The sequence below is a fragment of the Arvicola amphibius genome, chromosome 4 (assembly GCF_903992535.2).
Source record: "Arvicola amphibius chromosome 4, mArvAmp1.2, whole genome shotgun sequence".
NCBI lineage: Eukaryota > Metazoa > Chordata > Mammalia > Rodentia > Cricetidae > Arvicola > Arvicola amphibius.
In genome coordinates this window covers 75,456,168-75,479,813 of record NC_052050.1, presented here as the reverse complement: position 1 = coordinate 75,479,813, position 23,646 = coordinate 75,456,168, and the positions used below count along the sequence as shown (strand labels likewise).

General features: G+C 41.9%; 1 protein-coding gene across 12 annotated transcripts in view; it reads left to right on the top strand.

The window, feature by feature from the left end:
- The window catches only part of Ebf1 (EBF transcription factor 1), a 389,291-nt gene that overhangs the window by 255,357 nt on the left and 110,288 nt on the right, over positions 1 to 23,646 (top strand). For 7 of the 12 annotated variants that reach the window (XM_038326663.1, XM_038326661.1, XM_038326653.1 and 4 more), the window contains exon 8: positions 13,060 to 13,201. In XM_038326663.1, the coding sequence (XP_038182591.1) occupies positions 13,060 to 13,201 (142 nt within the window). The remainder of the gene's footprint in view (positions 1 to 13,059; positions 13,202 to 23,646) is intronic. The other 5 variants (XM_038326659.1, XM_038326664.1, XM_038326662.1 and 2 more) reach the window with 1 other exon arrangement.

Below are 23,646 nucleotides of genomic sequence, written 5' to 3'. Positions count from 1 at the left end.
TTCTTTTTGAGCATAGGAGAAAAGGCCACAATTTACTTATGTGGTAGTATGGACATAATAGATTTAAACTTTCAGGGAAAATTCTTGTGATGAGTTTAATTAAGCCCTTAGTTTAGTCTAGGTCTTGTCAACTTGGGCACAATAAATGTTTTAGACTGGTTGATAATCTGTGTGTGTGTGTGTGTGTGTGTGTGTGAGTGTGTGTAATTGTGCGTGTACACACACGCATTGTAGGATGCTCAAGTTGTATCACAGGTCTCTTTACACATGAAAGAGCAATAGAACAGTCAGTTTTCCTTAGCATGACAACTGAAGAGTCGCCATGGTAGATAAGATGGCCCCTGAGAGAAAGCCACTAATTCTGACCTACACTTGATAACTGTTGACCAAGTTTGCGGTGACAATATTAGTGCCATAGAAACGACATCCTTTGGTTATTCATGATTGCCTTCTTACCCAAGGGTCCATATGGACCTTCAAAAACACTTCAAATTGATGTGCTCTTGCCTTTTTACCTTTCGTCACCCAAATAGATTCTAAAATAGAACTTTCACAAAAGGAATAACTACCGTGGCCACCAAGAGTCAAACCCTGAGTTAAAAGAAGCTGTGTCTTTGTCAACCATGATGAACTCCTTTACGGATCTCAGGCTCGGCTTACTGGGTTCCCATCAGCTACACTTTGAGTAGTGAGAGCTGTGGGGTGAAGTTCCCTGAAACCTGGTACCCAGGTTCAGTTTAACTGTCTAGGTGCTTGATTAAACCCTAAGCCCCCAAGCCACACACTGCATTCCTTACCCCCCCTCATCTGTTTTCTTCTCTCCTTGTCAACCTGCCTTCTCCTTTTTCTTCTCTGCAGTTGTTTATCTCTAGCAAACTTCATCCAGTTCCATGTAGATGACTAGTTATGCTGGTGTTTATGTCCGGTGAATTCCATATTCCTATGTATAGTTGCTATGTCCATGTGTCTTCCTTTATATACATCCATGGGCATTAGTAATGCTGATGCTGATGGTGGTGGTGAAGCTAACATTTACTGTGTGCTTCTCTCATGAGAGGAATTATGCATGAATAATAGTGATTGTCATAGTATACCTATTCAAAACATGCAAATATGATTTCTTTCTATTTTACCAATGAGGAAGTAAGTAAGCTTAGAGTAGTAAAGGAGTTCACTCAGAATTACACCTCTACCTAGTGAAGGTTCAAGTCCAACCCTGTGACTTGTATACTGTTACTATCTGATGCTTTGGGATGACAAAGAACTCCTCTAGGGTCTGTTGGGAGGCACTTGGTGAGGCAACAAGAAATTCTGTTATCATTCAAAATGCACAGTGACGTCCCAGGAGTAAATGCTTGAATCACAGGGTAGTTTGAAAGACTTTTCAAAGAGACTTCATGCATGAAGTTGAAACCCCGAACCCCAAATTCATCAAATTGGGGGACTTCCCTGGAAGGAAAGAACAGTGTTTTAGAAGGTGAGCTATACCCCTGAGTAGTCTCTACTTGTGGGAAAATTTGGAAATGCCTGCCACAAGGAGTGTAACTCTCTCTACCAGTGTTAACTTGGACTCTCTTAAGAAATCACACTGAAGTTGCCAAGTCTTAGGACCCAAGAGAGAGGGCTGGGGGAGTGTGTATGCACTCACTCCTGACATTGAAACTTCCTTACAAACAAGAGACAGTTCCATCTTTTGTTTTCATAGCACAGAAATTGAGACTGTGGTTTCATGTGCTTTTCATGTCCCTATTGTCCAGGAGAAGGACTGAGAAAGTATCTTTTTTGGTGAAGACAAAATTTGATCCACTCTTTGCATGTCAGTAATATTGAAATGTTAAGTTCCAGAAAGCGCTGATGGAGTCACCCTTCACGGTGTATGAGATGAGTCTCATCAGCTGCCCCTGCCTAGGCTTCTCTTTTGCTCTTTTGTATATGTCCCTGGTCAGCCCCCTCTTCATACAGCCAAACCGGTGTGTGTCTCAACAGAAGAGCAGTCAGGGACCTGTGCAGGTGGCTGAGGAGGACATAAGAAAGGTTGTTGATCTCCTAATGCGTAAAGACTTTCTGTCACCCAGACTCAGCCTCTGAGCGGCTGGGCTACTGGTGTGTAAACAGAGACTTCTTAATTACACAGGTCATGTCAATTACTGTGACCTGAGTGTTCTCAAAAAATTAATCACTTTCTGAAAAGCTTAAGCAGTGTGGCATAAGCCTTGAGAAAATCTGGTACAATTCTCTCTCTCTTTTTTCTTTTTTGAATAATGGATGTTTTCTTTCTGGAACCCCTCGGCTGTGGTTAAGGTAGCATATTTGCTTCAATACAACAGTGGATACAGGCTTCATTTAGTGGTGGTGGGTATTGGGGGAAGGGGGAAGGAGAGGGGGGCAAATTGGGGCTAGAAGCAGCCCATGACACAGGGAGCAATTCAGTCTGACTAAATGAGCCCATTTCTCTCTCTTGACACTAAAAAGATGCTAATGTTAAGGGACCATGTTAAAGCCATGTCACAGGCTGGTTTTTAACTGACAGGAGCCAGACAATTTAAGGTTAAGATTTAAATCGTTAGCCACCCTTTTCCTTGTTGGGACTGGCAGATGAGAGCAGCGAAGGAGGAGCAAGAATTGGGCAAAAGTTGTCATCTTAGTAGAAACCATAAGACCTGGAGACTGAAGGAACATATAAATTTACAAATTCATCTTCTTCCCTCAGCAAAGTCTTCTGATAGGCTATAACTCTGCATCTGTATATAAATGCCAGGCCTGTGACAACAGTACATATGAATATAGATGCGAGATATATTCTCTCATTCATGTGTGCAAGTGCTCAGCAGTATTTATCAGGGGGCTCGGTGGTAAGTCAATATTGTTGAATACAAAAGACAGAGTCTCTGCTGTAATGAAACTGATATTTCAGTTGGGGGTTATTTTAGAGCAAGGGAAGCTGCTGTAACACATAGACCAAATAATATCTAATGGCTCACATATAGAGCAAAGAAAATCTAATGGGGCACATACAATGCGTACATATTGGTGTTCCTGCCTTGAAGAATAGACTTTTTTTTTTCCTTGAAATGATCTGGGAGCTAGGTAACTCTTGATTTTATGTCCTTCCAATTATGAAGAGCCCTCCTGTATTCATGGAGCTAGAAGAAAAGTGGAGGATACATGTCTTCAAATTCTTGGCTTAGAAATAGTCCTTGTTAAACTTGCTCACTTACTATTGGCTAGTGGCCAGTCACATGGCTACTATAGCCACAGGGAGGTGTACCAATGAGGAATGAGATGGTGCAGGAAGAAGAGAAAGTGCATGTATAAGGAATGAGTCTCCATTAGCTGTCACAATGAAGATATGCAAAGATTACAAGTTGTAAATAATTGGAAATTGTGGTTATTGCCATAAATAAAATGAATCAGGAAAATGAATTATGAGCCAAAAAAAGTCCAGAAAACCAGTGGAGTTAGAGATGGCATCCTACCTTGAAGCATGTGATTAAAGATGGTGTTGCTTAAGCTTGGAGCCTCCGAAATACCGTCAGCCCTTGACATTTATGGAGTCTGCTTCTGTAGCTTCAACTACCTGCAGCTGGAAAATATTTGAGCAACTCTGCATCTGTGCTGAATATGTATAAAATACTTCTGGTCATTGTTCTCCAAATATGCTTATGACATATTGCTTATAATATTCAGCATTTTAGGTAGAGATTGTTTAAACTATCTGAGACATATATAGGTGTGTGTATATGCTAATACAAAATAATACCATTTTAAAGATTTCAACATTCTTGTGTGATGGGGAGGGTGCTAGAGCCAACTCCCTAGCAAGATACCAAGGGGGGACTATGTTACATCACTCTTGGAAACGCCAGACAAGGGCCCTGCGCAGAGAGAGCTGCACGAACAAACTCAATTTATCACGTCTACACATTCTTCCCTCGCTTCGTCATTTGGACGGGGGATAAATGAAGTCATTCGGTTATTTATCCCAAATTTCTAACAATGAAGTGTTTTTCTTTTCCAAACTGATGACATAGGTTATGACACGAAAGGGCAAGTTTTTAAAGTGAATCATAAAAAATTTGGAGAATTTTGTTATTTACTTTAAACAGCCATTCATGGTCTCTCTAAGTCAATATATTATTTGCTGTGATTATAACATTCTTAAAATATACGCCCAAACTCCTAGGCAAAAGTGTGGCTTTAAAGACACACAAGGAAGAAAGAGTCCCCTCCTCTCTTTTACTCCCCACCCTCCACTCTCTCTCCCTCAGATGTACTTACATCTGACAAACAACATATCGCACAATTAAATTCTTTCTCACCAGAATGCTGGGAGCCTGAGCTACCTTCACCCTCTTATGCAGAATAATTTTAAGGTGTGCCCAGCTAATTGTTTATACTGAAAGCAGCTCTAATGATAGCTTCAGAGAAGAGGATTAATTCATAAAACATGGTCAAATGTGGGACTCCTGAACCTGGTCTACGAAACCATCACTGGGCCAATATGGATCTTGACATTTGCCTTGTTGTGAGCCTCGGCAGACAGTATGCATCACTGAAGAGCCATCCTTTGGGATGCCATTTGATGAGAGGTAGATGTGCACTTAGCAGAAGTAGCTCCGCATTAAGTATAGCTACCTTAGAAGAAAATGTAACATGCAAACAAAGATAGTTGTGACGTGTTTGGATTGACCTGTGTCTGCTGACCTGTGTTGTTCTGGGAATGCTTAGAACTGTGGGCACTTAGAGCCCAAACTCTTCTACTTTTTGACTTGGAATTTAGCAGGCCCTTGCCATACTTCAGATACTTGGCTATCACTCTTGCTCTTGCTCACTTCGCACTATTTCAGCATGTTGTCCTTCCTTCTCTTCTTTTGTTTGTCTTCCCCAAGTACACAAAAGTCATTCCAGCCTCAGGATCTTGCTGCTCACTCTTTGAACTCCCTGGGAAATTCTGCTGCAGATTCACTGGATAGCTAGACACTCACTATTCCGACTCCAGACAATAATGTCACTTCCCCCGTGAGAACTCTGTTAACCACAATCAAAAACAGTTCTTATTAGATATGACTCCCTTTTTATTTTTTCTCACATGTATTATTACATTCTAAAATTTGCTTTTATTGCTCTCCTAATTCATCCTTTAACCTCTCTCTTCTTATGTTAGGGACTAAACTCCATGAAGGCAACCAATAGGAACTAAGATTCTGTTAAGAACTTACTATACATTTTGTTTATTGCTACTTCTCTTGTCTATACAATAATGCCTGACATAAACATGGATAGGGTAGACTCAGAGTTCATGCCTACGATTAACGTGTCTGTGCTGACAAACTCGTAAATGATGGGCTTAGAAATCTATTAGGGACTATCTGAACTTAGAGGCCAAGCTGTTGACCACAGTTGCCTTTGCTTGTGCCTCATTTCTTCGTGGACATGCTATGTTCAAGTCCCCAGAGAGCACGGGACCTTTCTCTATGTTTTCCTCTCTTAGTGAGCACAGAGTGGCATAGAAGCCCCGGAAGTCATCAGAGGCATCTTCCTCATCCACTGTGGGAAGGACCGGCTTTAGCACATCCATAGCTCGGGAGATAGGAAAGACAGAAGTTGATCTGGTTTCCGAAGGTCTCCCTCTCTTTCTGTATAGCATGGGAGATACCTGTTCCTGTCCTCCTCTTCAGAGAGGGTATACTTTGCTTTGAGTCTCCAGCGTGGATTTAACTCAGTTAGGCATTCCCTGCCTCTAGCAGTTCTGCTCTGTTACATCCTGGAGGTTCACACGTCCTCCATAATTTTTAATGACTTATTTGGGATCTTTCAACCAGATAGGAACTAGCAATCAGGCACATCTGAGACTATCTCATTCCTTATCAGTCAAGGATATTTTAAAGGACAAAGTTAATGACGACCTAACTGATGCAGACCATTTTTATGTAAATAATATTTAAGACTGCCATCAGACACCTCAAATCCCTCCATTTGTACTGGAAGAAAGCAGCAGGAAGGACAGGGTAGACTCCCGTCAGGACTGTACTCTGGTGTGTGTTGAGGACTAATGGAAAAGGCAGAGGCTTTGTTCCAGGCTCACCTATGCTCTTAATTCATCCTGTGACTTTGAGGACATTTAAAAATATCCCAGGCTTCAGTTTTCCAAGCTGTCAAATGAAGAGTTACCTAAATTTGCAATGTTGTAACTACTGAGGATTTGTTGCCATTTTTTAAAATAGAAACTTCTACGATGTCATTACTTTTTAGACTAATGGTATTTCTGGAGGAAGAATCACACTCTCCATTTTAAAAGGATTCGAATGTAAAACTGCCACTTCAGAGACGCTCACAGGCATGACATAAGCAGCATTTCCATATGATGTTGGCATGGCTTCAGAAAAAGTAAAGTTATTGGACAGTCGTGTGCAGCCTTATTTTGATTATTATTTTATTTATGATGGGGGGTCAGTTTGTGTACATGAGTGTAGGTGCCTCTGGAGGCTGGAGGCAACAGAGTCCCTTGGAGCTGTAGTTGTAAGCAGTTGCAGATGCTGTGAACCCATCTTGGGTCCTCTGCAAGGTCAGCACATGACGCGCACACTGGAACTCTCTTATTGTTATACTGTTGTTACTATTATGAATTGTAATGTAAATATGTGATATGCAGGACATCTGATATGTGACCCCCAAAAAGGTCATGATCCCCAGGTTGAGAACCATTGGTATAAGAGAACTATAGGAAGAGGTTTGATCAGGGTTTTGAAGAATATAGAGATTATTTTGTATAGTAAAAAAAAATACAGATAAACAACTCCATGGAAGTTTTTATGTGCAGCCATAATGTCTTTCCCTCAGTTTGCCTATAGTATGATACATTTATTGTGGAGTGCCAATGCCAAGACATCACATTAACTAAAGTTATAGCAGGCTCCTCTTTGTACTGTATGTTTCAGAGATTAGAACAATTATAGTCAAGTTGGTATCTAACATTACACTATTATATAAAAGAGTTTCACTGCCCTAAATTGTGTCCTATACCAATTCATCCCTCCCTTCCCCCAGTCCTGGCAAACACTGATCTTCTTTTTCTTTTCTTTTTTTTCTGTCTCCATAGCTCTGCTTTTTTGCAGAATGTCATTTAGTTGAAATCATACAGTGTATAGCCTCTTCAGATTGGCTTTTCTCCCCCATTTAGTAATATGCATTTAAGATTCCTCCATGCCTTTTTGTGGTTTGACAGCTCATTTCTTTTTATCACTAAATGATATGCCATTGTATGGATTACTAGTTTGTTTATCCGTTCACCCTTTGAAGGACATCTTGGTTGCTGATGTCTTATATTTAGTTGGATTTTTTTTTGATGTAATTGCAGAGGCACACACAATTGGTATAAGTAACACTGAAAGATTCTCATGTATTCTTTGATCAGCCCCCTTCAATTTTTGCAATGTTATAGAGCAATATTACAGCCAAGACAAGGATCTTGACAGCATCTGTCCATATTCCTCCAATATCCCTGAATGTGCTTATATTCATTTGTGTCAGGATAGTTTTTAGTTCTATAAAATTTAATTGCAAGGATATAGGTTTACCTGTCTGCCACCACAGCCAATACATGGGGTATCTCCATCACCAAATAATGCAAATAATGACTCCTCTTAATTTTCATATTCTTTCTGGGTGTCTAAATTACCTTTTTAGTTGTTGTTGTTTTTGGAGGGTAGTGGTCACATTGGTTTAGGACCCATCTCAATGGTCTTATTTAATGGAATCAGAGCCCAATGTGGAACTTCTATCATTTCAAAGCACTGGATATTAGGGGTTCAACATATAAATTTGGTAGTGATGATAGCAAAAATTTTAACTCCTCTTAGAAATGCCTTTTTTCTGCTCTACATAATCCTTTGGAGATTAAACCAGCTGTGTCAGGGGTTTTAAGCTTTTTCTTCCTATGAAGTATTCTATGAAATATTGCTCAGTCACTTTTATTCATGTGCTTCAAGTCACATTTTTTTCAATACCTTGTTATTGTACTGGGGGAGATCGTTCAGTGGTAAAACATTTGCCCAGCAAGCCTGAGGCTGGGAGTTTGGATATCCAGGAATCCATGTAAATGTAGGGTGGGCATGGTGGCCCACCTGAAATGCCAGACACAGAAAGCAGAGACAGGGTGGATCCCCAGAGTAAGCTGGTTGGGAAGATTCACCATTTCTGTGAGCTCTGGGTTTGAGTAAGAGACCCTACCACTCAATCAGTTGAAGAACGAATGATGAGTCCCAATGGCAACCTTGGTCTTCCAGAAGCAGCCGAGGACCTGCTACAGCAGAAGCATGCCTGCACACACATGCACACCACACACACTTGTGAAAAATGAAAAAAGAAAAGAAATACCTGGTTGTTAGGATCCATGGATTAATTCAATGAATTGAAACCATAGAGAAAGATACCATGGTCCAAACCAACTGTGTTCAACATTTCCTTTTATGGAAGTTTTGAAAACCAAGGTTTGTAATTTCTCAAAATTAATTCACCAGAATGACTAACTTATTAATAATAAAATACTTATTTTCCAAAGATTATTAATTTAAACATTGACAGTGTTTTGATACCACATGTTTCCTCTAGTTTTATACCAGTTTGAGAAATGCACAGAGATAGGAATTTTCAGTCCTTGTATCGGTCATAATCCCTTCTTCCATGCAAGCTGACGCTTTTGTTATTGTGATCTGCCATCAGCCATTGAATTTAGCCGCTTGTGTCTTTTTTGAAAATCTGCTCATGAGACAGAGGTTATGCCTCATGAATCTTAGATGATATTGTAAGGACACACAAGGTGTCCTGTGTGACAGGGAGCGAAGGACAGCCTAAGAAATGATGGAGAGGGAGAACTAATCAATGACAGAACTTTCTAGAAATCCTTCCTGAGGAGAGACAGTGGGGAAAGTAGATACTAAGATGTCTGGTTTTGCAAACTGTTTTCTAAGCAGTGAGGTTTCATTTAATGTCCAGCTTAGAATGTAGCCGACTAAGATGATGTTTTCTAGAAAGTAAAATTACTCAGTCTAGTGAGAAGGACAGTTGCCTTAGTGTTCTAAATTGTGTCAACTTAAGCTGTGAGGGCAGACCTTTCAAACTCGGAGATCTGTAGGGCAGGGGGCTTCTTCCCTCTGCCCTCTGACCTAAAATGCCAGTTCCTTTTGGGTTCTTCTAATGAGATCAGGAGTCACTGGGTCGGGTTTGTCAGTCCAACACTTGCTTTGAACTGGTCATTTGGTGTTACCCACCAAAGAAGACTGCCCCTCCTCCTGCTGCTGGTGTTCATCAAGTGCTCACCAAGGACCAGGCTCACCACTTGGTCTCACAGAATTAGCACTAACAATTAAGAGACTGTTTTGAATGTCATCAGAGCGTCAGGGACTCTGGGGTGCAGAAAGGGTAAGCTCACCTTCAGCTGATGCCCACAGTTTCATCAGTGAAGGGAGATAGCTGTTTTGTGTGCCACCCTTTCAAATTCTAGAGGGGGTTGGTAATAACAATCACCTCTGGAGTTTCTAGAACCAGGGAAGAAGGCACTGGAGGAGTTTCTAAGCCTCCGACAACAAACCAAGAAACTAAAGCCATAGTGTAAATTCTCAGAAGAGCAACAGGTGGCTGCAGACCTCTCCCTCTCCAGCCTCACATCAAACGCCCTGACTTGGAGGGTGGGGACCAGAAAAAAGCCACAGAACCATGCAGCATAGAATCAGCATGCCTGAAGATGCTGTTCTGAAAAGCTACGCCCCTGCACCTGTTTTATTGGAAAAGTTCACCAATTAAGAACATACAGGCACCTAGCCCTAAACCTGTAGTTATTTCTGTAGATTGAACCCAACCTATAGTTTGTCTTCATGAATAAATTGTCGTAAATGATTACAGAGCTATTTCAGGGGAATGTCATCCAGTGGAACATTCTAGAAGGTTTAAAAGTCTGTATTTGCCCTGCCTAGTCCAATGGCCACCATCACTTGAAATGTGGCTACTTCAACTCAGGAATCGAATGTCATATTTTTCCTAGTGTAAATTCTAATCGTCAATCTTTTGGACAGTGAGATTATAGGAACTGGAGGCTGCGCAGAACCAGCAAAACTGTAGCCACCATCCTTTTCATGTTGTTGTCCTCTTTTTCTCTGGGCAGTGGGGTGAACGGTGAAAGGAGAAATAAAAAGGTAAAGGATGGTTGATTCCAAAGGGAAAAGACTTTTCTATTTTTTTTTGTCCTAAATTCAAGACATGTTTTGTTGACAAAATTTGGACATGTTGAAGACTTGTCATGCCTCTCTGTCCACTTACCTGCCTCTACTTGCCAGCAGCCTACTGACTGGATCATGGAGGCTCATCGCCTGTCTACCATGAGTCAATTTTCAAGGTTAGCTTAGTATTACGTTCCACCCCCACCCTTAACATCTTACAAATTACTTCTAATTTGCTAGTGACTCTGTAGGTTAATTTCAGGTAATACTTTGTTTAAATCTATTCCAATCATTTCCAAATTGGAATGGGAGAGGTTATTTTGGGCTTGAAAAGTTGTGCTGTGAGTGTTTGAGGGACATGCTTACTAGTTAGTTTCTAGAATAAACAGCACAGGGATCCTTTACTCCCCAGCATCTAGTTCTCGCTGTGCTTGCGGTACAATGGCCCTCGCACAAGTGGCTCTGTGGTCTTCCCTTGCAAAGAAAAAGGAAATGCATATTGCATAGCTTTCTGTCTTAACAGGTTGATTTTTTTTGGTCACTTTTACTTAATGTCAGCAATTAGATGACAATGTTTTTAAAAAAAGACACCAGATAATTTTAAGTCCTACTGTTTGTAGCTGGTGTCTTCCAGGTGTTTCATAGGATGCCATTGCTCTCTTCACTGAAGACAGACGTCTGGGGTAACCACTTTCCATTTCCTGACACTGGAAACAGATACTGTTTGGGATTTCCTTTTATAGCTTGTTCAGCTAACGACTCCAGTGACCACTCAATTGTGGTCTTGTAGTAAATCAACATTTCTTTGAAAGACCCAGCTGTTATGTAATTTTCGGTGTCTGACGAAGCCATCTCCCTAACTAAAAAGTGCCCCTCTGTTGTCCTAAAGATACTGTCGCTGTATGTGACAGTTTTTGAAAATAAAGGAATAGACTGTTTTCTTTACTTCTCTGTGTTCCCCCACCCCCCTGTTTTCTTCTTTTAAATTAACGCACGATTGATGAGGGACAAACACTGGCTTTAGACCCTGTCACACCTGGTCAGCTAATGATGAATATACAGAGAGCATGCAGCCAACCACTGCATCAATCTTTGGGGTCCCTCTAGATGGAATTTTGACAGACTGAAGAGAACTCAGTGGGTCCAGGGATAACTTCTGAACTGTCAAGTGCGTGTTTTAATAAGATATTAAAATCAGCCCAGTGAGCCCCGTGTTCTTAGTCTGTACTTTATGGCCACCTCCCAGGAAAAGGACATTTGACTTATTTTGCCAGAAAGCTTTTAGGTGAAAAGGAGGGGGAGTGGGACGTTGTTAATCCTTCAAGGTGGTGAGTGCTTTGACACAGGGGGAGGGGGGGTTGAGAATTGACAGGTCTGGACCGAAGAGGGGTGCTTTCCCCTATGACCATCAGGGAATGAGACCACGGCACTGCCCCAATGTTCCCATAGCTAACTCAGAGAAAAAGCTGCCTCCAAAGCTAAGGGCATACAGTATGCTCCAAGTTTTGTAAAGTCGTTCACTTCTTCAGAGGCTAATGCCTCTCAAAGCGGAGAACAATTAAATCCGAGAGTCTTTTCATGCAACTGGGGAATTGAACAAAATAAATCAGAACTCTTCTGATTTTGCTCAGGAGGCTGGCCTCATTATAAGAGCAGATCTATTAGCCTTCTTGCCGTTGTCTTTCATTTCTCAAGTGAGGTGATTCTAATTAAATTAATCTGCATGTCAATCTATTGGTGATCAATCAAAGAGCCCAAGGTTTCCCCTATGCTGCTGGGTGCTTGTAGCTGACAGGGGCTGATAATGGAGGAAGAAATAAGCTGGCGGGCAAAGTTAATTAGTCAACATAATAGGTGGATTAAACAGGGGCTGGCTGATGGCCGTTTCTCGTGTCAAAGCATGAGTTGGGAGCCAAAGCTGCGATTACAGGCAATTATTATATTTGGTTGTAAGAGGTCACATGAATAAACATATCTCTGTGGGGTTCAGTTTTAATCCTCCTCCCCTTTTTAATATAAGGAGAGATGTAGGTCAATCCTGTTCATTGTTTTAGTCAAAGTTCTGAGAGGCCCACGTTTTCCTGGACCCTTGCAGCAAGCTGGCCTAAGTCATCCTTAGATGTGGCCTGGGTATCTGAATTGACTTTGAATCAGTTCTATGTTTTACTTTTTTCCTTTGAAACAGATCTAAGACCCTTAATTAGCAAAGTCCTTTTTTTGGGTGGGGGGGTGGCATGATGATAATAGCTCTAAGGGCGGTTTGAATGTGATTCACCAAACTGACATGGGACAAAAGAGTAAACTGTGTAAGAAAAAACTTCAATAAGTCCCCTGGGGGAGGAAGACACAAGCAGATCCCAGCTTCTACTCCAAGTCCTCTCATTTTCATTCGCTATCTTCTTAACCCTGACTCAGTAGGGAAGAGATATTTTAAAGATTTAAAAGACTTCTATTTGCATGATCTACTATGATATCTACTTCAGTGTCTAAACTGAAGGGTAATTTAGGTGAAACACAGCCACCCTTGTGTAATATATATATATATATATATATAAAACTGTGCTAATAAAGACCGCCTTGTAAAAATTATGGTTAACAGGGTACCTTTTGCTGCATAACTATAAACTGTGCAATTTTACTTAAAACGGCATCAAAAGCGTTCCATGCCGAAGACCCACTCATCAATAGCGCCTCTTGTTAGACATGTACAACATAAGCACCGGTTATTATGTGAAATAGCTATGCAATTTTCTTCAGCTCCCAGCTGTTATTTATTTAACTTGAGTTTATTTCCCACCATGCTTTTATATGAAAATGCTCATTCATTTTCCTCTCCTGTCTCCAGGTCGTGGTGTCTACCACTGTCAACGTGGACGGCCATGTCCTGGCAGTCTCCGATAACATGTTCGTTCACAATAATTCCAAGCATGGGCGGAGGGCTAGGAGGCTTGACCCCTCGGAAGGTACGCCCTCTTATCTGGAACATGGTAGGCGACTCATTTTCATTGGTTGGCATTGCTACTTTTAACTGTGACTTTGTGTGCTTTCTCCCTTCCACTCCACCGCATTTCCTATTGTTATAAGTCTTAGAGTTTCCGAACACCTATGTTGCGCTTTTGCACTTTGACCCTGCAAAATAAGAAGCTAAGGATTTAAAGGCACGAGTCTTTCTTTTAAGCACATTCTTTTTGGTTGCACGACTGACTGTGTCTCTTGGAATGCTGGTATCTCTTACTCTCAGCTTGGGAAAAGAGAGAGATCTGGATCAAGGAGCTCCCATTTGATGGCAGGATAATAAAAGGACAATCCATAGGTGAATGGGGAAGACATCCAAACCTGACAGTGCACCTGTTGATTCATCTGGAGAGCTGCTTCAGAGTCAAGGGCAGCTAAGCTATTCCTTCTGCTGTGGGACTCAGGGCAAATGTCCCTCCCAGACCTTTAGTTCTCTAGACTAACAACTCCCTCTTCATAATCATGTGACATACCCTGCTTTCTGCAGGGGACACTTTGGCCAGGGAGAAATTACTGAAGACTGTGGGAAATCAGTGGTTACCTGTGAGGCAACTGGAGGAAGCAGACAAAAATAGTTCAAGGAGAGGGTGTGTTACTCAGAGGGAATCTGAATTAGCTAGGGTGTGTGTCTGAATAACTCGCATGAGTGTCTAGGCAATGAATTCCTCTTTCTATCAGCCCAAGAGTCTACTACATACCAACCGCCGATAGAACTTTCTCTGATCTCAAATGAAACTCAACCTGCTCCTCTTGCTCCAGCACCCCTCCTTTGCCAGGTCAGCCGGATTTTTTTTTTTTTTTTTGAGAACATGACCATACAAATTATCATGTGATAGCCTGACTTTTACGGTGGCACACAAGCCACATGACATAATTCATAAGGTAAAAACCTCCCTTCCCTGCCAGCATCCCAATTTAATAAACACACACCCTTATCATCATTTTTGCCTGTTTTTTTCCCACCTGTGCTTGAGGAATGCACAAACAGTACATTTCATTAATTGGCCTGATGTTATACTCTTAGAAGGCATTTCCCCCCCACACCCAGTTTTATAGTCTTTCAAAAGTAAACCATCATCGTTCAAAAGCTGAGGCTCTATGTTTCATTAGTGCCAAGATGGATGGATATTACTTTTTTCAGGAGGCCATTTGAAACACCTGCTGATGATTACATTCCTAGCCCCGTTTCTGTACTTAAAATTATTCTGGTCCTCACTTTACAGTAACGGTGCCTCCTTAATACCCTCGAAGTCACCGAAGACGTCATGTGACTAGAGGTGTTTAGGTGGGAGGAAGAAGGCACACTTGATAAATAATCAGCAGGCACAGTATGGAGAGCCTGGAGTGGGGACCACAGTTGTTGCTTTGACTCTTGACTGATTGGTTGCAATGGGAGCTGTCTGATCTGCAGAAGACTTAGCAGTGAGCTGGAGGTTGGCAGCTCATGGGTTCAGGGAAGCTCTAAGCACAGCCCCATACTTCCCATACCTAGCTCCCATGTCTAGCTCCTTTTTTTTTTTTTTTTTTTTTTTCCCTTAGGAAGTGAGGAGAAGGCTGGCAGGAAGACACAGTCAATAAAACATTTACTCTAAAGAACCTGCTTTCAGCCCTTGGCACCCACATGAAAAAGTCAAGTCTAGTCTGGTAACACACTTACAGTCCATTTTCTGAGCAAGCCTCAGGGACCCACTGGACAGGCAGCCTAGCCCTACTTGATGGGTTTCAGACCAACAAAAAGACCTTGTCTCAAAAAACAAGGTGGTGGCACCTGAGAAACTATACTTCAGGTTGTCCTGTGGCTGCAAATACACATGTAAAGATACACACACATACATAAATATACATTCTCTTACATATACACTCACTCACCACACATGCACTCACAAACACCCTCACACATACATACACACCCACACACACACACACACACACACACACACCAGCAAAGGTAGGAACATGTGCATACAAATTAGTACAAGTGAAAGTAAATTTTTAATGGAAACGGAACAAACTCAGGCACCACCCTATCTATCCCTGCACCAAATATCCCAAAGTAAGCAAGCAAAGAGTCATCAGCTAAGAAGGATGCTTCCAGAGGGTGAATATCAGTGACTTTGTTTTGCCAGGTGATGCAGAGAACAATGTCTTGAAGTAGGCACTACCAATCCCAGATTCACTTCTTCATCTTACTCTGGCCTCTCTCTGACCCTTGGTTTTCTCCTTGATAAAATGAAGTTGGTTATCAGATAGGAATAAAACAATAGATCTCTACTTTGGGAGGAAGGAGATGTATAAAGGAAGTGGGCTGGGTGAAGGTAGTGAAGACTGCTTAGAGCATGCCCTGCTGCCCCAGCACTAACCAGCATCTCTAGAGGGAGGCATGGGGCCAGATGGTCCAATTTGGCAAGAATTAAAACTCTACTACTTTTTGACCAGATAGTGGTGTTGCACACCTTTAATCCCAGCATTCAGAGGCAGAGACAGGCAGATCTCTGTGAGTTCAAGGCCAGCCTGGTTTACAGAGTGAGTTCCAGGACAGCCAATGCTGTTACATAGAGAAACCCTGTTTCCAAAAAAACCCCTCTCCTACCTTTTATTCTTAATAACTGATTTTTATCATTCAATGACTAATAATTAGTATTTAAACAGAGAAGGGAGGAGAGCAAAAGACACCGAGGAAGAGTACTGCCCATGCTAACCACTGTGGTCTTTTCTCTTAGCTCAAATGCTCCCTCAGTACAGATGCATATTAATGTACTTATGGTAGCAGCTGGGACGTCACCGTATCCCCAGACAGAAGGAAAATACTTTCTTCTGCTTTGTTTACCAGTCTGGTGACATTTCACTTCATATCAATGGTTAGCTATTACTGCAGAGGCCACCATGCCCTATGTCCTTCATCCTCATCAAACCCTTACTTTACTTCCTTCCAGGGGACGGAAAGGGTAGACATGTCCAGATCTTCAGTAAAGGCAGTGCAGTAGTGTAGAAATCTGATTTTCTACAAAGTAGCCATAGATAACCTCCCACTCACTTAGACACTTCAAACACATGCTTACGTATTTCCTCGGCCAAGGGGGACTCCTGAACTCTCTTCTTGATGATATGTGGACCTACATGCTAATTCATGTTGGTTTGGGAAATGATACTTCTTTCATGAGAGAATCCTATTTAAAATGCCTTGCTTAAGGCTCACGCCCCCATCAGCCCGTGCTTCCGTCTCTCCATGGCCACCCTTACTTCCCACAGCTTGTCTTCACCTCTTGAGACCTGTAGAGTCATCTGCATTCAAGGCCCTTTCCCACCTCATTTACAGGTAGCCCGGATTATTTTGAGCAACACAGCCCATCTCTATTTATATCCTGTTTGTCAGACACTAGGAGGAAAGTCCCTTTTGTGGCTTGTCTTTCTACATTTCTAGAAAAGAAATCATGGTTTACATTCATGCCCCATCTTCCCCGCCCGGCCCAAGCACTCGGAGCTCCTAGGCTCAGATTAATGCCTCTGGATTTCAAATCTGAGAGATGACAAAGGCAGATTTATTTCCGAGAATCTTGCGTGATCCAAAGGGGCTGGAACTTGGAACATTGTAGCTCATGGTAATCGCTCCCTCCCTCCCTCCCATTTTTCTCTCCATTCATAAATACTAAGATTTTCTTTGGCTGGATATTTATGGGCACATTTATTGATGATGCTTCCTGAAGCAATGGCTTTATGGAAGATGTGCAGTTGTGGAGGGAGGCAGCATCACATGTAACTGCTCTCGGGGTTCTCATTTCTACAGAAGCATGGGGTTGGGACCAAGGGACCTGAATCATGCCCACCCGTGGTAATGTGAAACATTGGTATATATGTGTGTGCCTCATCTTACAGTCAGGCCACTTGAGCAAATTTGTGGGGACCGTGCATGAGAGTGCTTGAAAGGGCTTCAGGAATGCTGTTATTGTCACTGTGGCTCATCTCGAGTTTCAGGTTCTATTTACTTGAATTTAAGGCCAATTGTGGCATCAGTTTCTCTATTTCTTCCCCCCCCCCCCCGCCCCGTGGCAGAATGCTGTGTCCTCACAACGCTAGAGTGCAGAGACCCTGTCAGCTTGCATGCGCTAACACTTTATTATCTAATGATCTAATATGCAACAAGGCAGAGTGCCTGCGCTCATCATCCTGACACAGAATGCTGGGAGAAGTGACTAAATTACTTTATGTACCATTAGCGCTAGCAGCGATGGTGAACTCACCGGCAGCATTTATGCAAATGTCTGTGAATACACTCTAGTGGCTTTGTCAGGGAGCTGTCTGACAAGCAGTTTAAACGCTCATTTTTAGGATATATATATATATATATATATATATATATATATATAAAATTTGGACATGCATATGTTTTTTCCTCTGTTTTTTGTTCCTTTCCTTTTGGAGATCTTACATCCTGTGTGACAACCGAGAAAAGCAGAACAGATTAGAGAACTCCTATCTGTAGGGTTTTTTCGAGGGGTAAGGTCAAGCCTCTGTTCTGGTGGTATTTTTACATATAGGGCTTAAAGACTACAAGAGCAGCAACAATAAAAAACCCAGCTGTTATGATTTTGTGCAGTCACTGTATGTATTTTTGAGGAAAAAATATGAACATAAATTGAATTTTTCCTAAAAGACATTTTAATGATCATGAGTTATGACCTGAGGTCCTATGTTGCTTTGTGGCTCAAACAGAGATTAAAAACAAAAACAAAACCAAAAATAAACCTTACTTTTTAAGAATGGAAAGTGATGAATAGTTAGCTTCTATGGGCATCTGATACCAATGAAGTAAATTTCCCTTCAAAGTAGTTGCAAAGATATGAAACATGAACATGCCAGAATCCCAAAATAAAAGAAATCAAAACAAAACTGGGCTTTAGCTAAACTGCAAATATTTTGGAGAATAAATAAGGGAGAGAGGCTCACTGGGCCTTTTCCCCAGTTGTAATTCTTGCTTCAGAAGGACTAGACATACATGTGGGCCACCACCAGCTAGTTCTGACCTTTTGGTCCCATCTCTGGACAATATGGCATTACTCTGGCTCCTTAGGGTATGACCTTCTTAAAGTCTCTTGTTTCGGGCTGGGCAGTTTTTACTTATGGTGCTTGCCCCAGGGTATTCAGCCTCATTGAGTTCCCTCTGCCCAGCTGCATTTAAATTTGTTGTGGACCTGTGGAAAAAGATGATTTGAGGGTAGAGAGTTACCCCAATTGGATAAAACAAAACAAAAACAAAACAAACAAAAAACAAAAGTGTGATTGAGCCCTGGGGAATATAGGAGAATCCACAGGCCTTGAAAAGTAGTTTGAAAGATCCAGCTATCTGGCTGGGGAACTGGAGTCTAGTCCTGACTCCAGCTTTAACTAGTCTTGTGACTTTGGGTAGGTCCCTTTGCTTATGTGGACTTCAGCTGCTTATTTGCCCAAAAGGGAGCTTAGTTGGGTCATTTCTTAAACTTCTACGATGCTCCAAACTAAAACCACTAACATGTCAATGAGTAAGGTATATAAGGCATTAGTGAAGTGGATTTCAAATGGTTTACTTGTTAACGTCTACCAGATACCACTTCACTATGAACAGCAGCATATGCAGACAAGACCCTAGTCTTGATGGAGTTATTATATAAATGAGAGAGACAAGAAACAAAATCAACAACTAAGTAATTATGGCAGAGCATAGGAGACTAGACAAAAGAATTTTTAGGGGTCACTTTTAGGAATTTCTCATTTATGTGCAAACTTGAAAGACTTATACAAAGAAAAGGACTAGTAGGTGCAAAGATGTTCAGTTTAGGTGACTTGGAAAGAAGGCTGCCAGGGGCTGCAAGGGACCCACACAGCCCTAAACTAGCTGGTCAAGCCTTGGCCCTGGGCAATTTTGAGGCGGTATGGAGGTCCAACAGGGCTTTGATGAACTCAGTGTCAATTATGTGGCCTCTTCCTGTCTCCTGAAAGCCTCAGGCAAGATGGGCAGAGCTGCTTATAACTTTGCTCTTCTCTGCTGGCTTTGGAGCTCACCAGGGAGTTGGCTGTGCCTTGGAGCTGTCTCCCTGATTACTTCTCAATCCATCAGGAGTGCAAGTGTTTGATACAGAGAGCCCAGTATTATGAGAGTTCTTTTTCCAGATGGTTTTGGTTTTTTGAATTTACTTTCTCCTAAGTTGCATAGAAGGAATTTCCCTCTTGACTTCATTGTGAAGTTAAAGGCCTTGGCCTTTCAAAGGAAGGACTGCAGCATTTTTGACCAACAAGATATATATTGCTTGCCACCTGCCCATCCCACCCCAAAAAGAAACCTAAATCTTTGAATCAGTAAAAACAAAGTAAAATGATTGAGAAAAATATACCCTCTCAAGTCAGTAACTTATACAAAATCACAAGACTAAGTAGAAGTGGACCTGGGATTTGATTCTACGTTTTCCTAACTGTAAGACTTTGTTTGCTGAGCCCCTTTATTCAAGGACAGAGTGCTCCAGGTATCCACTGTAAAGATGAGGAAACCAGAGCAAAGGAGAAAAAGACATTTTCCCAGAGTCATATAGCACTGAAGTTGTAGATCTAGGGTTCAAATCTTTAATACCATGACTCTGGAGTTTGTGCTCTCAATTGGTATCTATGCAATTATGATAAATTATTTTAATCTCCTATTTTGATTGTAATTATTTTATTTTCTTCAATTTAAGGCCTTTGTGCTGGTATCTTAAATTTTCTAAAATTAGCCCAGAGCATACATTTCCTAAGAGAAGGACACACGTGGACACGGACACACACACACACACACACACACACACACACACACACACAGAGAGAGAGAGAGAGAGAGAGAGAGAGAGAGAGAGAGAGAGAGAGAGAGAGAGAGGAGAGAGAGAGTTTCCCTTACAGTTGGTTTTCCTTCATAGCTCCCTTTTCCTGTGGCAAGAAAACAGTCTGTTAGTCAAACTTTAAAAACACTCACTTGTTTTGATTTCTGGTATAGTGGAGCTTGTATGTATAAATGTGTGTGCACATGTGCACATGCATAGTACATGTGGGCAGGTCACCTGGCTGGCCAGAAGAGGCCATCAGAATCCTTGGACCTGGGGTTACAGGTGGTAGTGACCTGGCTCCTGACTGAGTGCTGGCACTGGAGCTGGTCCTCCAGAAATGAAGTCCTTGCTCTTAGCTACAGAGTCCCCTCTCCATCCCTTGATGCGTTTGCTGTAATATTAGCAAATTGACAAGAACATTCGCACTACCTTATTCACAAAGATGTTCTGACTTCTCTGTCTCTAAGTCATCTGTTTTCCATATGAAGTGGGAGAAAGGAGACCGTGAGAAAACCATGAGATGGTCAGGAAACATGGATGACAACAACTGTATGAGTAGGAAACTTCATGCTAGGGACTACATTGGAAACTGATAGGCTCAAAGCTTTTTTAACAGAATCTCTTGGCCAACTGGTCAACTGTGGGAGATTTCCAAGTATTTGTTATGTTGTTGGATCTAATAAATAAGCCATACTTATTTTAATAAGGTCATTGTGATGTTTTTATTGGGGGTAGGGTGGGGGAGGGTTCTGCTTTGTTTTGGCCAGAAATGAAGAAAATTTGTTTGTTGTTTTGTTGCTATGTATTTGGCCAATCATGTATCCAGTTCATGCTCAAAACTGGGGCCCTCTCTGTTGCGTTTCACAGGAGTCTCCTCTTACACAAGAATTGAAGGATTCAGGCAGTGGCAATATGCAAATCTATGTTTTCATATTCTCTTCCTAAGCCCCTATTTATAATGTGATACATAGGAGACATGACCAGTGGTTGGGTTTGAAGTATTTTTTTTAAGATTCATTTTATTTTAATTATGTTGTTTCCTTAATGCATGTGTTTCTGTATGTGGGTATGTGCACATGAGTTTGGGTGCCTGAGAAGACCAAAGACTCCAGGCTACTCTCTAGCTAAAGTTCTGTGCAGCTGTGAGCTGCCTGATGTGGGTGCTGAGAACTAAACTCGGGTCCTCTGTGAGAGCCGTGTATGCTCTGAGAAAGTGAACTATCTCTCCAGCCTCTAATTTTTCTCTTTATTTTTTTCAGTTATACTTACAGAAATATGTTATGTGAAGCACTCTGCTGCTGTCACGCATGGCTTTGAGGATGCACTTAGTTTTCTCTGGGCCTTTGTCTCCTCCACCTTTAACTGGAGGTTTGGTAGAGCCCTTCATGCTCTGACGATCCTGTGAGAACGTTTCTTACTTCTTGAGGAACTAGACACACAGTTTTGGGAGTTGGCTACCCAAATGCTGAGGTGACAGTTATGCAGCTAGACCTACAGGCTAGCTGGCATGGCTGATATGACAAGCTTTAGGCTCAGTGAGAGATAATATCTCAAGGGAATAAGGCAGAGTGATAGAGGAAAAAAATACCCAATGTCTTCCTTGGGCATTCATATACATACGTACAGGCATGTATATCTGAGTGCATGGCACAGTGTGCGCATACACACACACACACACACACACACACACACACACACACACACAAACAGAAACCAAGGTCTCATTATGCAGCACAGGCCTGCTTGAAATTTATAATTCACTGGCCCCTTCCTCTGAGTTCTGGAGTCACAGGTATATATCAACCTGCATGTCTTAAGATATTCTAAAAGAGTTTCATTCTTATCTTAATTTGTAAGGAAACAAAAATTACAACTATTACTTCAAGATCATGATTTCATAGAGACTACTGTAGGGCAAGACCAAACTTACAGAAGCTGTTATGTGATCCAAATAAAAACCACAGTTAAATAAAATCAAGTAAATAATTGCTTAGGTGATACCAGAACAGAACAAAATCATGACTTAAGTTCAAATCATGCTGTAATAAAGAGCTTTAAAGATTGAAAAAAAAACATATAAGACTCTGGGAAATAGTTATTTTTCCTTTTCCTAAATAGATACTGGTTTGTTGATGTTGGTTTTGTTTGTTTGTTTGTTTAAAGAAAGCCCTTTAGGTTGACTTTACCATTGCGGTAGACTTACTGTCCCCAAAAGCTTTTAAAAATCCTAAACTTCTCCCAAGCTGTTAAGTCCATTTTATTTTTAAACAAGCAATGTCCGCAGGTCAGAAAGCAGAGAGGGACCTGAGTCAGGAGCCTGCATAGGCCGGGTCCGCCCAGGCAGCCCATTATGATAATGCTCCCAGAACCAGCTGAACACTGCACAGCGCTGACACAGCGTCGTTAAGGGCAGCATCACCCATCAATTTTTGAGATAGGATTTGAGTTCAAATGACAGAAAGAGCAGCAATTCTGTTGAAGTTGATGCTTGGGGGAAGGGTGGGGAAGGCAAGGCAGGAACCAGCAAGGCCTAAAGGCAGGAAGTCCTGGGACCTCCGGAAGCTGGTGGCTCTGTTTTTCTCATCTGGCTGCTACCTTCCCTTCTAACTTTAACATCTGTCAGCGAGACCCACCTGGGTCCTTGCATGATTAGAGCCTTCTTCATGGGGCGGGGTAAGGCTGTGTGGGGGTTAGTGATACTAATTTTAACTCCCAAGAGAATGGGGTACCAGCTGCCGGAATAGAGGCCGGCTCAGCCCAGGAAACAAGACTCTGTGCGGCCTCTTATCCATGGAGGAAGCACATTGCGGGTATAGTGGCAATTGTTTGGATTTTGTTCTTTGGAGACAAGGCCTCACTTAGTTCAGGCTGGCCTCAAACTTACTCCCTACCCAAAGCTGGCCTTGAACTCCTCGTTCCTCTTGCCTTTACCTCCTAGATGCGATCACGGGCATGAGCTGCCTGACTTTGTAGAGGTAGTTATTAATGCTGACTGGGAATTTGCTCAACTTTTAACCCACCCACTTCATTCTTTCCCAGGGTAGTACCGTAGGCGACTGCTCTTTTGCTTCTCAGCCAGTCCTTTATCTGGCCAACAAATATTTATTGGCTCTCTGCCTACTATATTAGACTGGAGGGGTGCCACGGCGACAAAGCAGGGGCAGGCATTAACATTGGGAGGCAAGCAGAGCCATGCATATGCTAATTCATAGACAGGAAATAATGGGAACTAGAATGGTTTAAATGGCATTGGTGAAAGGGGCTGTGAAAGAGAAATACAGACCCCTAAGAAGGCTTAATGCAAGGGACACCCAGTCAAGTCTGAGCAGCCAGGGAAACGTCATTTTAATTTTAAATGAGTCTCAGGCCTTAGTGAAGTAAAGCGAAAAACATCAGGCAGAAGATATGGTGTTCCACTTCCTTGAGGATAGACCCCCCAGAAATTTAAGGGGGTGGGGTTAAATGGAAAGGTGGCCTAGGTCTAAGAATTGTTTCTGAGGAGTAAATTTGGAATTTTTACACGGGTCAGTTTCTCTTTTTGTTTAAACATAGAAGTCCGTTGTCTCCTATTGATCTTGTGATTAATGCTACCG